This window comes from Poeciliopsis prolifica, unplaced genomic scaffold (genome assembly GCF_027474105.1).
Source record: "Poeciliopsis prolifica strain line A6 unplaced genomic scaffold, Auburn_PproV2 SCAFFOLD001, whole genome shotgun sequence".
Classification (NCBI taxonomy): Eukaryota; Metazoa; Chordata; class Actinopteri; order Cyprinodontiformes; family Poeciliidae; genus Poeciliopsis; species Poeciliopsis prolifica.
In genome coordinates this window covers 18,516,698-18,534,521 of record NW_026562376.1, presented here as the reverse complement: position 1 = coordinate 18,534,521, position 17,824 = coordinate 18,516,698, and the positions used below count along the sequence as shown (strand labels likewise).

Below are 17,824 nucleotides of genomic sequence, written 5' to 3'. Positions count from 1 at the left end.
AGCCATTGCTGCAAAGAGCGAGCCGAGTGTATCAAAAGTAACCAGAAAGTGAGTAAGTTGTTATTAGTATGTTTTCAATTTAAGGCCAATACTTAATAAAAATAAAACAAAACAAAACAACAACAAAAAAACATTACGTAAATTGATTGACTGCAGATGTTATTTCACATTTTCCTCCCAAAAGAATTTGATATCAAAACACTTTATCAGACTGCATTAGTGTCTTGATACATAGGTAATCTAAAAAAGCCTTTCACGAAAAATAAAATAATCATTATGGCACTCCTTTGAGGTGCGTGGCAGATATTTCATAATTGAAAATGAAGGGCTATAGGACTTTTCAATCAGTGGCGCCGTGGCTTAGTTGGTTAAAGCGCCTGTCTAGTAAACAGGAGATCCTGGGTTCAAATCCCAGCGGTGCCTTTTGTGTATTAATTTCTATGTAATAGGAGCTGCCAAGCAGGTATTTTATATAGATGCATACAACCAAGCTCTATCCACTGAGGTTATATTCTGAAAAAAAAATAATAATAATCCTGTATTATAAAATGTACATGATAGGTTTCTTGAATTTAACAGGAAACCATTTTTATATCAGAATAATATTGTTTAAAAGCAAACAAAAAAATAATCAGTATAACTGAGGAGCTCCTCCATCTCAGTAAGAGTGACCTGGCTGTGTCTAATACTTAGTTAATCCAAACATATAGTGAAAAATAAGCTTTCATTACTTTATGGGATGTAGTGTGTAGGAGTAGAATGGGAGGTGGAGCTGTCAGCTCTTTTCTCGCTAAACCAGCTCTCCGTTTCAGTAAAGGAGGCAGACACCATGTCTACTTTTAAGGCCATTAACTAAGCCATCCTGTTTTTATTGGTGAGATTCAGTTATTTGCTCTGCTTCTACAAGTCTAGACTACTGGACAACAGATTGTGAAGAGCATATTTTCTTTAAGTCATGATAGCCTGTTGTTGTTGATAACTTTGTCTTGAATCCTTGGGTAGAAGCCTCTGCATGTTTCTGCTCAAGATGCTTTCCTTTCGACTCTCTCCACTTGGTTGTCCATATGAATGACAGTATTTAAATTAAGACGTACCTTTATCACGTTAAATATGCGCAATCGCTTTCTGGACATTAGTCATGCTTTCTTTTATTGCTGTTCTGCAGTAACATTTATGCTGAAATGTTATGTGTCAGTTGTGTTTTATTCCTCCTTCCTTGTGTGCCAAATGCCTTATGAAATATTATCAAACTCATACAAATACAACCTACCCCAGATCTACAATCTAGTATATTTCCGAATACTGTACATTTCATACGCAGGGTTTCCACCTGTACATCATAAGCCTGGCGGACCACCAGGCTTTACTTGCTTCCCCACCAGGTTAAACATTGCTTGCTTATTCATTTAAGTTTTTTAAATGTTTGCCACCATAGTTGATGTTTAGGTATTGGTAAAGTCTACCGATACCACATAATTACCTAGCGATATTTTAAAAAATTTCCTGTCAACTTTAAGCAACTTTTGTCTCAAAGACAATCCAGTGGATAATTATTCATTATCCACTGGATAATGGATAGTGGATAATTGGATAATTAGATAGTTAGCAACTTAGCCGAAAGAAACCCTGAATTCGCACCGTCCCTCAGTTTAACCTCAAAATCCGAATCACATCCGCCACCATCCCCATCGATTCCCGCTGCGATCGACAGGGGGCGCGCTCGTCACCCGAACACAGCTGAGGTTAATGCGAGCGGGTACAGAGGGAGAGCAGCCGGCTGCCGCCGCCGTACCGTCCGCTCCTGCTGCCGGGGGAAGAGGAGAAAACATGAGCTCCAAGAAAGGTGCGTATCTCTTTAACCCGGTTCCGCTGACCGGCTCCTGTCCGTGTTGGACTCTCGGGCTGGTGGACGTAAACAAGGCGTAAGAAAGCGTCAGTCACAAACGACGCTACATGCCTGAAGCCCTGGTGATGGTGATGATGTTGTGTTGTCTCTCTCTCTCTCTGCTTCGCCGCTGTTTTCATGGGACTTCTTCACTAAACTTGAACCAGCAGTGATGGCCATTCAGGCCAGGAAGAGGCGGCCGAAGGGGAAGAAGGATAAAGCGGGTCACCATCGGAGGTAAGCGGGGCGGCGGCGGCGGTGATGGTGGGGATTGTTATGCCCGGTGGACGGGACGCGTTTGTTTGCGTTGCAGGACTTTAGTTTGTTCTTTCTGTGTGTGTGTGTGTGTGTGTGTGTGGGGGGGGGGGGGGGGGGGGGGGGGGGGGAGGGGGGGGGGTGTGTGTGTGTGTGTGTCGCTGCGGCTGCAGGTTAGACACATGGTACAAGGCGTGTTCTTCCATCCGAGCAGGCTTCAGTGGAGTATCTGAAGTTACCAGCTGATTCTGTACTCAGTGTTTTCACCACCTCCACTGGCTTTTTGGTTCAATTTATTACATTTTTTTTGTATGTGTGTGACGCTTTTTCCGTTCCAAATGGTAGGCAGAACCTCTTCTCCCTTCCCCTCCCCATATACCGTCTGTTTTTATGATTATTTTTATCATCGTTGTTTTCAGGGGGTGGGATGTTATGCAACTTTACACGGCTGCGCGCAGCATTGTTTCCCGGGTTGTGACTCCTGGTTGCAGTAGTATTTTCGGCGTGATTTCGCTGCAGTGGCTCTGTAAAGTGCATGCGAATTGGGAGTGCAGCTGAGTAGGGGGGCTTTCTTCCATGGCACGACGCTATTGGAGCGACGTCACCGGCAGCAGGAACGAGCAGGCATCAATTAGGTGATACCACCGGAGCGACCACCCCAGGGGGCCGCAGGAATTTGCTGGAATTCCTCACACACAGAGGCATTGAGACGCGGGCAGCCCCTCCATGTGATCGTGCGTGTGTGTGAGCGTCCACAGGACCAGTTAAACTATGGAAACGCCACCAGAGAGGTCAAACGATGTCAGTCACACCAGGGTTTCCCCCAGAAATCTTGCTAAGCCTGGTGGTCCTTGTGTTTCTGTATTAAACAGGAAAATGTAAAAAAAAATTGGTTTTGGGATTGTGCACAACTTTCAAATTGTATATCTTAAGTAATTTACCAAATGAACTAAACACTCAGGATAAGTACCTTTTGAAAATACTACTGATGGCAGGAAAGAAATCAATAACAAGAAAGTGGCTTAGTGTGAGCTCAACGACATTGAGAGAGTGGTTAGCTACTGTAGAAGAAATATGTGAAACGGAGATGCGTACCTTCTCCCTAAGACTCCAGGAAGACAAATTCCAAAAATACTGGTTGAAATGGTTAATATAGGAGTTCGAAAGTAAGTTGAGTATCATCAATTCATTGGCCGGGTTGGTGAAAAGGGTTTGGTGCTGAGCCATTTGGCAGGACTTGGTAAATCTGGAAAGAAACTCTCATTAAACATTAAGTAGAAAAGAAAAGACAAAGCAAAAGCTGAGCTTTCAAACTCAACTGATGGGGACTGATGGGGACTCGACCAATCCTTCCATCTGGTGAAGGATAGAAAATAAAAGCCTCAAAAAAATTGTACTCTGAGAAGCAAGCTTCCTCAGCTGAGGAGGCGTTAGAAATTTAACATAAATAACAGGAGTAATAATCCAGCCCTTGAAACGAATAAAAAATTTTGAGTTGGGTTAAGCTGCTCAGGTTGAGGTCCTGTTGTAGTTCTGAGTCAGCGGGTCCTTGTCTTTTCTGGCCCAAGTGACCTTTAGGAAGCGAGATACAGTTGTTGTAAACCAATTAGGGTTACAATGAATGACCTATTTTATATCTATTCTCTCTATAAAATTTCTGTTTTGGGCTAGCTTTTCCTCCAAAAAAGCAATTCTACTTAATTGTATGTTTTTGTTTTATTTTTAACAATATTGCTTGATGCATACAATGAAATAAAATGTAGATTCTGCTCTGCATATCATATGAATATTATATGTAAATGATCTAGTATTGCCATGGTGGTGATATAGTCTCATAAATGGCATGTGGGCAACTGAAGTACTATCAAAGAAGCCGAAATAAATAGAATGTCAAATATGATCAAAGTCAACAGAAAATAAACAAAAACTTCGTGAGTGCAAATCAAAGGGAAAAAAATATCTGCTTCTAAGTATCTTTTACTTACCATGTAATCATGCAGGCAAATATGATCTTCTTTGTGACTTTTGTCTGATTTTCAAATTGTATTTAGTTGGAAATCATCACATTTAAGCGTGACTAGAATCGGATGAAGTGAAGTTGTTAGGGAACCTGCACATCAATATACACCGACTCGGTTTTAAATCAGTCAAACATGCGTCTAAACATTTTCACAAACACTTTTTTTTAGGGGAAAATATGACAGACACAAAACGAGCCGAACTTCACAGAGCAGCAGTTAGCAGCTTCACAGTGATGGTTGCTTTGTCTCTGAGTGTTTTGAAGAAGAAAAATACATTTAAAATTTGTCTCATTTGACAGTAAAGCAGACTCCCCAACCCCCATCATTGTTGTTTTGAAATTGCAGACAGAACCAAGTCGATGACTGGAGACGGCACACACAACCTGCACTGCTGTAGACACCAGCCTGATGCATTTTTGCATACAAAGTTATCACTTAAAGAAAAATAAAAAAAAAAACATAAGAATCTTAAAGAGATGCAGTAAATGACTCATCTTGATTGGCTATTGCAGTTAACCAGTTGTTGATTAGCTTGTGAAAATGCACTAATGCAAGAGTTTGTGTGTCAATAATGAAGGCTAGTTAACCAGAAACAATTAAAATGTAATGGTGGGCAAAAAATAAAAAAACGTTTTCATGTCATAAACTTTAGGTTTAGAGTTAGGAGTTGCATACGACTGAAGTTGTGTGTGTTTTTGTGTAAAAAAAAAAACATCTTGAAATGCATTCTCTTAAAGATTCTTGCATGCGTATTAGTTATTCTCTTGAAAGTATACATCCACCTGACCACAATTCCCTGAACTCTACCACACCTGACGTGCACACGGCCACACAACATCATCCCATCATCCTTCACTGACGTCCGGCTCGTGATATGCGTTGTTATGCTAGAGTGCCTTGTAACAAAGTTTGTTTAGTTTGACGTTTGAACTTAAAGTTGCAGAAATCAAAGGAAACTTTGAAGAGGCTCTCGTAATTATCTGACATCAGCTGACCTGGATGTACTCTTAACTCCATTCCCCATCTTTGAGAGCTGACTTTTGCCATTGTTGAGCTTTCTCTTTTTTGGACCATGAGACTGGCTCAGAAACCATTGCACAATCTTGTGCTCACATTCTCGTCATTATCAAAACCTGGAGCTATAGAGCATTATGTACACAGCCATATTACTTTTTCGATTGTGCCACTTTTGTCTACTAGACTTTGATGTTTTCCCATTTAAAAAGACAAAGCTTGTTCTGTTTGAACTCACCTGCTCAGAAGCTGACATAGTAAACCCGCATCTATTAATGTTTCAGAATTTTATTTCAGTTTTTTGTTCCACATTATTTACAGAAGGTGGCCGACTCACATATCCTAAAAATATTTGAAAAATAATTGTATAAACTGAAATATCTAGGCACAATACTACTTGACACACAATTGGTTGATGTTTCCATAGGATGCAACCCAGGAGCACCAGTCATTTTACTAGTTGATGATTGGCTGTATCCCAATCGTTTAAGAAAAATTAGATCTTATGATAAGATGGTTTCCACTGTGCATCTTAATGCATAATATGCATTTCACATCAAGGTAAATTTGGTGTTTGAACTACTCTTTCAACTTCAAGAGATGCCCATTATTTCTACGGTCATAACTAGAGTCTAGTGGTGAGAGCTTAGAAGTTCATATTAGTCAGGCTTAGCTTTTATTTTCCAAAGAACAAATGGAAACATTTAGGAAAGGCATAAACAGCACCATTCCGTAGTTTGTCTGGCATCACTTCAAACTCTTAGCTACTTTTTGTAGTCTTACATTCCCTTGAAGTACCTCAAATTTTCTGTATTTGCAAGATTCTAATTTGGGATTTTGTCCTTGAAGCCCTCTAGACTTTCCAAACGCTAGCTTCTGTTGGTAAGCAGTGGTATTAAAGCTTTCTGTGCTTCAGTTCAGCCCGTTATTGTTCTATCCATTGTTTCTATTTGGTCGGGCCATGCAGAACTGGATGATCTAAGAGACATTTTTTTTCCATGTTGCCCCTAACAGAAGTTTACTGGATCTAAGCTGCAATATCTAAAATGCTAAAAGGAAGCATTTTCACAAAAGATGTGTTGTACCAGCAAGAAAGGTCTCTGGATCACAAACCTTCACACTTTTACAACCCCCGTGGCAAAAGATTTGAAATCAGGAGGATGTTTTGTCAGCTGTTTTACTTCGGAGCACGAAAAAAGGAAAATCACAAGATATGTCAAAAACAGCTTATTTTATTTAACAGCTGAGCATTCTGCCACTACAAAGCATACCTCAGTAATCAGAGGCGTTTCTTTTATCTGCTCAAATAGGGAAAAAAAGAAATCACAGAATTTGGAAGGAAAAATAAAAGTCGGAGATCAAGACAAGTACTTTTTTATTTGCAAATGATAACTTGTTCAGAACTGAAGGTTCAAAGGCCCCTGGTAATCTGGATGGCTTTTAAATTCAACAAATGTGTGAACTCAAACATCCCAAATCACTTTCAACAGAAGAAAAAGTAGAAACTTCCACTGCTGAATTGATTTCAGGGTTGAGATCCCTCCAAACCGGGAAGCTCAGAAACTGCAACTCTGAGGAGGAGCCTCGTTCTCGAAGGCGGGGCTTGGCCCATCCAGACATTTTGAATGTTTGCCATGGGAGACTAAAGGATTTTTCAGACACTCCAGGTATGTTTTTGATGAGGGAAAAACATTATAGCAGCTTGCACAAGTAAAAAAATCTATTTTACATGACACTGCCTCTTGAAACTGTATTTAGCAACATTAATATCTTTTTTGGTCTAAATAATCTGATGTAATATTTATTTCCACTTTACGTGGCAAATTTTGTGACATAAGTTGTCTTTTATTTCAAGTGCACCTTTTATTGGATTGGATTTCTTACCACAAATAATAGATAATTGCACCCATTATTGAGCTAGTCGCCATGATAACTCCTGTAATGAAGCAGCTGCAAAATTCCAGATTGTGTCCTTTTCTACAACGATTGCAGCCACTGCAATGAAGCCAAAGTCTGCAAGAAAGGCTTATTAGAGCTGGCATCAATGTATTGGCAACAAGTCAAACTCTGGAGCTGTGGCCTTTTACTTCCTCTCGATCTTTTCGGTTTGTCCTCTGGGGTGAGTCGGTTCCTCTCTCCAGCTGTTGTTTTAGGAGTGGAACACATAAAGCTACCTCAGTATGTTGGCATTTGTTACTCATAACTTTTCCTGACAGCAGTAGAGCGTCTAAATGCTAATATTCTTGTCGGGATATATATCTGTCAGCTTGCAGATCTTTTCCTATCTCTGTGTGCCATTCTGCATGAAATGAGCTGAACCCAAAAGGATGTGTGTTCCCACACAGCGCTTTGTGACTCTCGCAGATTGTTTGTGTGCAGACTTTTTTTTTTTCTTGTAGCTATTGAGTGTGGAGAAGAGTGGGCATACTGAAACTAGTATCTGTGACAAATACTTGATGTATTTTAAGATTGATAACAAACCAAAATATTAACCGTGACTAACTGAAAATGAACGTTTAGGCAGACAGAACGCGCTAAGTTCAGCTGTGTGTCCAATTAGGAGATTTTGCAAACGACCAACACTTCAGTCATTTCATTCGGTCAGTTCTTGTGCTTTGTAGGCGCCATATCAGGCTTTCATCAGCAGCACAGTTTGGATGTAATTCCACATTTCTACATCCACCTCCCTATCTGACCAACGTCCCTGTGCTCAGCTCCCACCCACTAATCGTTTCCTCTGTGAAAGATGTGCAAATAGCATTAAACTGATATTAGCTGCTTTGTTTTTTATATTAAAGTTTAGTTTTACTTAATACTTCAACATTTTTTTTTTTTTTTTTACGTTGACCAGAGTGTTTATGAACTATTTGTGGCTTTCTAGGGCGTGATATAATGATGTAATATGATGTAATATAAAGGCTACATTTTTCAAAATTTGAAATATTGAGGTCATACATTTTCAATAAAAACCTGGAAAAAAGCCTTCTCTGTCCAACTATCACATTTGCCCAGCAAACTGCAATTGGTGCACCTCTATTCAGATGGAAAGCAATTTATGTATTAAAGCACACCGTACCCGCTATTAAGTATGGTAGTGGATCTGTGGTGCTGTGGGCCTGTTTCTTTTCCAAGTGTCATTGAACGCTGTTAGAGTTATGGCTTCCATGAGACTATTGAATTATCAGAATTTTTTTATGGAAAATTTGATGTTTTCTGTCTGAAAGGGGAAAATGTGTTACCATTGGATCTTTTCCTAAAACAGTGATCCAAACATAGGGCCAAATTAGCAAATAGATTCTTCACCATGTAGAAACCAACCTTCTTTAGTACCAGGCACGATCTCCAGAACTAAATCTTTCAGAAAAATGATGTGAGAGGATGTAGGACTCAACCTCGCGAAATTGTGCGAAGAGGAATGGTATGAAATTCTTCTAACCTTGTTAAATGTTCTACGGCGGTGGTATAAGGTGTTGGCATTAAGTGTGGACCTGATCGGGTCGTTAAAAGCACAAATATTTGATTATTTATGCAAACATGAAATCATTGAAGTCATTCAAGATTCAGTTCTGAAAGACATGACCCTGAACTGAAGCAGGGAGGGACATATGCATGCTTCTCTCTCTTCATGTATGTGAATGAATTTGACATCAGTTGTGAAATGGAAATTATTTAGCTTTGTACACTGATGTGGCATCAGCCAATGCTGATTGGTTAGTAAGCCAGATGTTTGAATTTCGGTGTTTAATGAAATTGTCGTCTCCATGTAGGGTCTTTGGCTTATGTGTGTCGTGTTCTGGGTGTGAGTCGAAGAAGACCTCGGAGGTTTGACCTTTGGTGAACAGATTTGTATGCCTCAAGCCAGTAGTGCTTCTCCCTTCAATACTGGGTGTAGTGCTTTGAGCTAAGCATGCAGAAGCAGGATGAGAGAGAAATGGGGAAAAAGAAAGAAGAAATATCGAAAGGGAAAAGTGGAAGGGAGAATTAATTAGGTGTGAGCTTTCAGTAGATACGAGGATGAATGAAGAAAGTGCAGAGATGGAATCAGAGAAAATCACATTGTCTTTAAAACTGAATTTTTGTCTTCTCTCAATTGGGCTGACCATCTTTTTCCATAACATAATGGGATAAATTTGAAAAAGAAGCACATCATTACATTTGAACATTATCTGTGTTAAATACTGACTGAACAAACAAAGCCTTCTCACTTTATTAAACTTAGAAAGACATCAAAATCAATCAATATTTATTGGGATCATGTCTTTTTATATCATGCTATAATTTCTCTGCTTTTCTGTCTTCATCACATTCCTCTGCTTCATAGGAACTCAGTAATTTTTGGTTGAGAAGTGGATGCTGGTCCGTCATAAAGCTTGGCTATTTAAGGTGATAACTTGTGGAGTTTGTCTAGTGCTTATAATTCGAAACACAACCTTATATTGTGCATCGCTGCATCCACAACTGACTTCGTTTGGACCGTTTCTGGGATTGCTCCGCCATCTTTAATTGTGACCGGCTCCGATCAAAGATGTCCCGCGGCGCCGTCTGCTGGATGGCGGCCACACTGCAACACTGTGCGGACGTTATCAATCCAATGGAGCTAATTTTAATCTAATAAACAGTTAAACAATAATTAATCCTGAGTCAATTAACTGTTTTGGTTATTTGGAAATGTTCAAGAGGGATGAATATTTTCACACTGTAACTAGACTAATTTAGGATGAATCAAAGTCTCCTGTCACTACCAGACAGACTTGAAAGACAGGCATCCACTCTCTGAAGGGGATAAAGATCATCCTGCTTTCATAATTGTCTTTGCCACAACAAAGCCCTCCACACCCAGTTTCTGTCATGCAGGCAGCGCCGGGTGAAATTCTCTTGACATCAGGCTGCTGAACTGTGCTTTACACTGTCAGAGGTGCAGAATTAATCAAATACCATAAATCTAGCTGTGCACAGATGATTAATCATCTAGAAACTTGGCAGAGGACGCATGTCTTAGTGATCAATTTTTGGCCACTTTTGGGAGCAACATAATCTGGAAACCTAACATATTTGTGGGCGAGGTGAGCCTGATGGCAAAAAGTTGTTTGCAAAAATGGTGGATAATTTTTGTGTTCTTGTTTCTCGGTTAAAAAAAAAAGAACAAAGAAAGAAACCAATTCTTGGTAAGTTCTGCTGAAGTGTTTCCTTTCACAGACATGTCAAATACAAATCCAGCAGAAATGAATGAGCCGACTCTCATCCTGTCAGAGAGAGGGGGGGTCTGCTGCTCTCAGATGATTTATTGTCACAGACTGAATTGTGTGGAGATATTAGTCGTTTCCTGCGTGTCTGAGTGGGAAGGATTTTTTTCCTCCTGGTGGCCACAGTGCTTATATTATTATCCCCTCACCGACTGATTGAATACAGAAGTAGGCAGGGCTGATCATCTGTGGTTATACGAAATCATTCTCATTCGGTCACATGCTTTTAGGAACGAATTGTTGAGCTGATTCGAGCTGGTTCAGGATTTGTCATGCTGCTTTTCAAAGATCAGCGTGTCGATCAGACCAAATGAAGATTTTGAGTGAGGGCGACTGAGAAGAAGAGACCCTGAAGTTCTCTCGCTGTGTGGTCCAGATAGGATTTACAGGAAGTCCGGATTTGCCCCTCATGACATGCAGTCCAGTCGTGTGGTGGCAGACCAGTGGGTTGTTATGGAGAGTCATTACTGGGGCATGTAATTCTGTGAAGACAGGAGCTCATCACAGGGTGGAAAGCCACTTAGCTGCTCTCTACTGCCACCTTCTGGTTAAACGTGAGGTCAGAATTTCTTGACATAATTTGTGTTTTGATGATTTACAGAGAAAAGGATATATTTGCAGGTAGATTTATTACATTAAACAAAAACCTCAACTATTTGGAATAATCTGACAACTTCTATGTTTAAAACAATATTTAATATACTTATAACAACTAGGAATCATAGCTTAACTGCAGTTTTTGCAGCTACTCAACAGTAATTGTCATTTTGTTAATTTTTGCTACTGTAAACATTGAAAGCTTGAGGATTGTCAAGATTTGATTTTGATGCGCCCCAGCCTGGTTTTTCTGTCAATATTCAAGCGATCCTGGAAGTTAATGGATTAAAATATGAAGGACGATGCCGTCAGGAAGAGAAGTACCTTTTATGTTGGAGTTCAGCTTGATAGATTTCAGCTGTTTTGCTGTTTGGTTGATGAACCCGGGATTACATTTCCTTCATGTGTCTGCATTCTGGGCGAATGGCTACAGTCACATCGTACGGAAGATGGTTTTGTAGCTTTTACATTCCACATAGGAATCAATAATGTATGTAATTTCATAGTTATTAGGTTCCTCAGACTTTTCTCGTCTTTTCTTTCCACATATGAGTCTGGAAATGAACCCAAATAATCCAGTTCTTTGTTTGTTTGTTTTTTTTAATTGACTAAATTTAAAAAGCGTGAAATAATATAGTGCTAACTTAAATTGTGTAAGACTGGTGATTAGATAACCTTTTACCCATTTTTTTTTTTTTTTTAAAGCTTCATCTTAGTCAGATTGGATGGCCAATGTTTATGAATCTACATTTTCAAGTCTTGCCATAGTTTCTCATTTAGACTGAGGTCTGGACTTTAACTAGGCCATTCTAACATATGCATATGATTTGCTCTGAAGCCTACCATTGCAGCTTTGGCTGTATGTGTGGTCTGGTTGTCCTAAACAGTTTATTTGAACCATGACCATAATGAAAAGAATTTGTTTTTATCCTTCTACGGAAGGATAAAAACAAATCTGTCTACTATAGTATGTTGTTGTAAAGCAAATAGTATAATAAAAACGTTGATTTTCGGTGTTTATTTGCTTTAGTACAGTATGATTATTTTGAAATGGATCGCTTTTTAAGATAATGATAGTTTCATTGCGGTGTAAAAAGATTTTCTATAAACTGGGCAGGTTAGCATAGATTTATTTCTCACTCTGATAATTTCTCTATTTTCTGAAATATTTTGTATTTATGTATTTTTTATATAATTTTTGTAGCTCAAAATGATACCTTCCTGAGGTTTTTGGGGCTATTAAAGTGATAAAATTGCTGCTATTTATTGTTTATAGAGCTCACCAATCTTCCAGATCGTTTGCATTCGGTCTTGCCGACCTCAGGGCAGCTTCGATGTGGCCTGCGCAGCTGCATCGTGAAAAAGCGAAAGGATTCACACCCCTTCCAACTTGCGACAGAAGGTTTGTGGTTACAAATAAAGGACCGAAAATAATCTGGATCTTCACTTGACCGTTTGAACTTCATCTGTCAGCTGTTGTCCGTCGCTGCTTATTTAAGTTTATCCATCACGTTTCATAAGACATAATAATAGTAATAAGCTCAAGTGGAAAATAATCTGCAGAAAACGTCTGATGATGAGAAATCAGGATGCCTCTCGTGTCAGCGTTGTGGTTCGGCGGTTCCACAGAGCGGCACAGTCAAACATTTTTTCCCTTTTGGCTCACCAGTAATTACAGATGACATGATGTACGCAGACTCTAGAACAGCAAAGCAGAATCAATACACACTCGCACGAGTCAGTGGTGGTCGGTGCCCGTGTTTGCAGTTTGTCCGTATCTCTTCAGCTTGGCAATTCATCAAGTATGTGTACTGTGCATCAGCCTCTTTCCATCAAAGCTGCTGCTGCCATTGTAAACATCCAATGACTCCGCTGAACAGGCTGGCGTCCTCATTTACTCATGTCAAATCCCCTGGTTTCTACATTTACGCACGCCTTATCTTTAGATGCATTTCCGATAAAACTACAGCGCCTCTCATTATCTATATCCTTTTAGCTTTTTGACTTTTTGTCTTCTTACAAGCTCAAATGGCAGCAGAGGAAGTGAAAGAAGCGATTCAGTTTCAAATATTGAACATTATCGGTCATCTTTTTTGGCATCGGCACTTCTCTCTCTCTGCACAAATTTTTTTGTGTACAGCACAAAAAAATTTAGAACCGCTATATGTCATCATGGCCAAACAGCGATTGGGTAAAATTTTTAACTTTCATCCAGACCCAGACAAAACAAAGTGTAGAACAAGAGGCTACGCTAGTATTAGATCAAAGCATATTTATGCACTAAACTCAGTCCTTGGGTCTTATCTGCGACAGTAAATCAGCAGTTCTGCCAGATAAATGATGGCATTCACTGCGCTGACATAATGCAAGGTGGTGACCTCCGGCCTGCCCCCTTTTACAGCTGCAGGGTTGTTTTCGCAGCACTGCAGCTCTGGAACACAGGGTCCTTATTGTTGTGCTCCTCACTCAACCTCCCCCTGGTCTCTGTCTACCCTTCATCCGTGCTTGCAAACAAAGTAAGTGGAAAACATCTTGTGTTTATTCTGATCTGACCCCAACACCCACTTTGCACGCACGCACGCACGCACGCACACACACACACACACACACACACACACACACACACACACACACACACACACACACACACACACTCCCCAAAGTGCTGCTGTTTACATCCCCCAGCTATCCATCACTGAGGAGTCATATCGAGTGAGAAGTGCGTTGTGTGCAGGGTCACTCTCAAGCGTGCAATTCCTCAGTCCGTCCATTAGGGGGCAGACATGTCCCATCTTTTAAACTTCTCTCCTGATCATAAATAAAATGTATTTGAGTCATCGCCTTATTTGCTAATTAAAATCAGTAATTTTTTTTTAAATGACTGATTCTATCACTTACAATAAATATGCCATATTTTAATTCTACTAGAAGTGGGAAATATAAAAAATGTTTTTCAGATATTTCTTTTAAGGTTTTATAGGTTTGCAGGGTTGGGATGTGAAATCATAAATAACATTTACATAGAACGTAGCTGAGCCTTCATAAGTTGAGTCTTGATGTGGTGTCATCAACGAAGAGCTGATTCTAAAATCTCAAACGATGCCAACACCAAAAAAAAATACTCAAGCATTAGTTAGTTGAAGGCATTATTATTATTATCATTGTAAGAAATAATAACAATATAATTATATGCACATTGAATTCAATTAAACAAGTCTTTAGAAAACATGTTTCTTTATAGTTGCAGATGCACTTAACAACAGTTCTGTTCAGTTTCTGGTTGCATCAGGCGATCAACTAATTCAACTAATAAGTTTCTGTTTGAGTTTTGTCAACTTCAGTGTGGATCACAAAATCCTTCAAGATGGTTTGTCAATTTATTTACTTCTGACCGAGCAATTTTTCCAGCACTCAGTGAGTCGCTAGTCCATCCATATGTCCATCTGCTTGTCTGCCTTCCTTTACATTTGTAGATATGGAAAAACTGAACAGTTAACGTTCCTGTTTGGACTTTAAAGTCGAGTGTGTGGGTCTGTGTGGTGAGGTTGGTGGAAGGTGTTGCCTGATCCATCATGTGATTGGTTTAAATGTGTCAGCCGGGCGGCACAGCTGAGGCCATGGAGGTCAGAGGTCACTCATTCATCCATTAAACACACACCACTTAGTGAATGAGATCTGTCACCCACACACTGGGATACAGAGGTGCCCCCATCACTTTAAGGGAAATTTAGTTGATTTTTATTCATGTCCTGGACAGTTGCCTGAACATTTACGTACCTGTTATGCCTCTTTATTGCTGAAGGAAAACGCTCTGCTTTACAATTTTACTGTAAAAATAACAATAAAAGCAATAGTAAGAAATCTGAATCTGACACACCTGTGAAAAACACCGATTTATCGGCATGTTTCATGGGTAATGAAGCTTAGAAAGTAGAAGGTACTAATCTGTATGTGTGGATGAATTGCAGCCAGTTACTTCTAAAACCCTACAGTGTGATTATTGTATGTGTGTGTGTTATGATTTAATTGCTAATCAAACTGATGTCTTGCATTGCAACAACCTACAAACTACATTTGTGCACTTTTTGACGATTTAAATGAACGTCAAATAAAGGGTATTGATGGGGTTGGTCAACATGACTCAAAATAAAATCTCAGATTTTTACATACCAAATCCAATTTCTGGTTTTCAAGAGTTTTTTTTTCTCCCTTTCTTTTCTTAGGAAGAAATTACAAATGGTTAAAAAATATTTTCTAAAACTGTTACCATTTTTTATTTTAGTCCAAATAAATACAAGCTGTAAAACGAGATAGTAGGATCTGGACGGGCTGACTTCACTCTGAACTACAAAAGCTAAGGAAAAATACACAAACCCTCAATTTCCAAAAATGTATTTTATTACAGTAAATGTATCCCCAGTTATGGATGTAAAACATAAAGTATAAATGGGAATGAAAAATTGCTCCCTATATCAAAGAAATCTGCTGCATTTTTTTCCCCTTGTTTTCATTTAGTTCTAAGGGGGAAAAAAAAATCAAAATTAGTCAACACTGGATTTGGCTAAAACCAGAGTTTTAGCCAAATCCAAATTATGTTAGGGTTAAACACCTATAACACACAAATTAACAAAGACAGGAAAGACAAAAGAGTTAGATTCTTTTCACTCCTGAGGAGAACAGACAGAGAGATGTGCTAATAGTTATTAATGAGGAAAAGTACATAGATTATTTGACAGATTGTAAATATTAAAGAGAAGATCACTTTGTACCTAAACCACCCCATGTTGATTCTACAATAAACATCTTCTGTATTTATTAAATTAGTTTTCATTTTTGATGAAATGTTCTTTCTTATTAAACCTACCAGGATTTTCCCCTTCACATAAGAAATGTGGTCTCTTTGTCTCTTCAAAGTTAAGCAAATAGCTTAATGTCTATCAATTTTCTTCACGTATGATAAATTATGTACTTTATGTACATTAAGCCTGAAGGCTGTGACAAAATTTTGTGGAGGTAAACATTTTTCGTTTAAAATTTAAGCAAAGATGACAGCATAAAAGCTTTTGCATTTTTAGTTAAAGTCATCATACGGTTGGAATTTCATCTCTTTGCCACAATTTGAAATATTCCCAACTGTGTAGCCCAGCTTATGTCCTTGTTGGTGATATTTGCAGGATATTAGAAAAAACATAATAATATGCAACAATATGGCATCAAAAAACATTTATGATTTAAAACTAGATCGATAACTACTAATTTGCAATGTATTGCGCAGCTCTGTTCCACATGTGTGCGCCAAACACTGACACAGTTTGCACCAAATGCCACTTTGCTTGCATTTCCACCTGGTGGCGCTGTTTCCTCTGAGCGCCTCCTTCGACACCAAGGTCGATGACACAAAGGGCAAAGCCACCACATCTCGTTCATCTGCAGAGAACATAAACTGGGCAGGGTGGAAAGCTGTATTCTGACAGTGTTTTGAGTGGACCTGATGTCCAAAACACATCCTCTGGTGCTTTGGAGGGTTTTCGCCTGCATAGACCCCTATTTCGTCTCTGTCGCTCTCGTTCTCTCTCTTCCTCCCCAGCATCCACCGGGCGGTAAGGAGAACTAGGCCGCTTAAAGATAGCTCCCGGCAGCCTCAATGCCACCTCCCAAAATATATCTGCTCATGAGAGTCATCATCTCTCTTCCTCCCTCCCCCTCTTCCTCATCCTTCTTTTACTCCATCTCCTTTTGGACAGAAAAGCGAGAATCGACTTTGGAACTTTGTTAATCGATATTCAGCGTAAATCTTTTTTTACATTTTTCTTTTTCTTTTTAATGAAAATATATTCTAGAAGCTGAAGTTTGACTCTGATTGTTCCTCAATGGGGTGACGACATCAAGACTGAATTCATTAAGATTAGTGTGGATTTTGGAGAGAAAGCTATAAGAATTTTTGGGCTCATCCTTTAAATAGGAAATCTATGTTTGAGGCTCTCCTTTTTTCAATTTGTTGTCCAAAACCTATGAATTTACAAAATGACCTTTGCAGGGGGCGGGGCTATTATTATTTCTTTGGATTCATATTTAACACAGTACCAGTAAAATTCACTCAAGAAGAATCTAAAAACCCCTTTTATAAGAAAGTGTTTACAGTTCACCAACCAAGAAACAAAGCCATACATGAAATTGATGACTAAAAAGCTGAATGCACCATCTCAAATGGGCTCAATATTTTTCCTGCTGCCTGGATGGCTACACAGGGACCAAGACTGTAACCCCCCGCATGCCGCCCAGCCCTCCCTCTCCCATTGGCCCACATCCACAGAGAATGAGGACAATAGTTTGGCTCAGAGACATGTGTGCCGAATGTAGTCCTTTAATGTGGGAAAGTGGGACTGTATGGAAGTGAAAGGGGATCATTGCATTGCTGTTTTCCTTCCTTCGCGTGTCGCCCAGATCTCGCTGACTTCTGCAATGGTGACTCTTTCAGATGCTTTTCAGGGGAAAACAGATTATGGAGGGTGGGAGGAACCTCTGTGTGCTCTGGAAAAGTGTGGAAATGTTTAAATTTTCAGTTATTGTCTGTGAATCCGTCAATCCATTTTAGTCCATTTTTAAAGTATTTTTTTCCATATGTTGGAAAGACAGTGTTCTTTTCTGACATAATAGTCAGAAAAGACCTGACAACTATGGAAATTTGAGAAAAGTATGGATTTGGAAGATTTTTGAGTGCATAGTAACTGGATTTTGTTTTGATGGTAAAAGCTACAAAATGTTTATATTGTCATAGTTGTAATAGTGAAATCTTTTAACTTCTGTCC

General features: G+C 39.3%; 1 protein-coding gene and 1 non-coding gene across 9 annotated transcripts in view; both read left to right on the top strand.

Annotated features, from left to right (window-relative positions):
- The first annotated feature begins 349 nt into the window (after positions 1 to 349).
- Positions 350 to 423, top strand: trnat-agu (transfer RNA threonine (anticodon AGU)). The gene has a single exon. It is a non-coding gene; the product is annotated as a tRNA-Thr (tRNA).
- A 1,336-nt stretch (positions 424 to 1,759) lies between these two features.
- srpk2 (SRSF protein kinase 2) overlaps positions 1,760 to 17,824 on the top strand; it is a 65,530-nt gene continuing 49,465 nt past the window's right edge. For 5 of the 8 annotated variants that reach the window (XM_055039592.1, XM_055039108.1, XM_055039357.1 and 2 more), the window contains exons 1-2: positions 1,813 to 1,843; positions 2,053 to 2,122. In XM_055039592.1, the coding sequence (XP_054895567.1) occupies positions 1,828 to 1,843; positions 2,053 to 2,122 (86 nt within the window). In that variant the 5' untranslated portion in view covers positions 1,813 to 1,827. Of the gene's footprint in view, positions 1,844 to 2,052; positions 2,123 to 17,824 lie in introns of all 8 variants that reach the window. The other 3 variants (XM_055039509.1, XM_055039191.1, XM_055039017.1) reach the window with 1 other exon arrangement.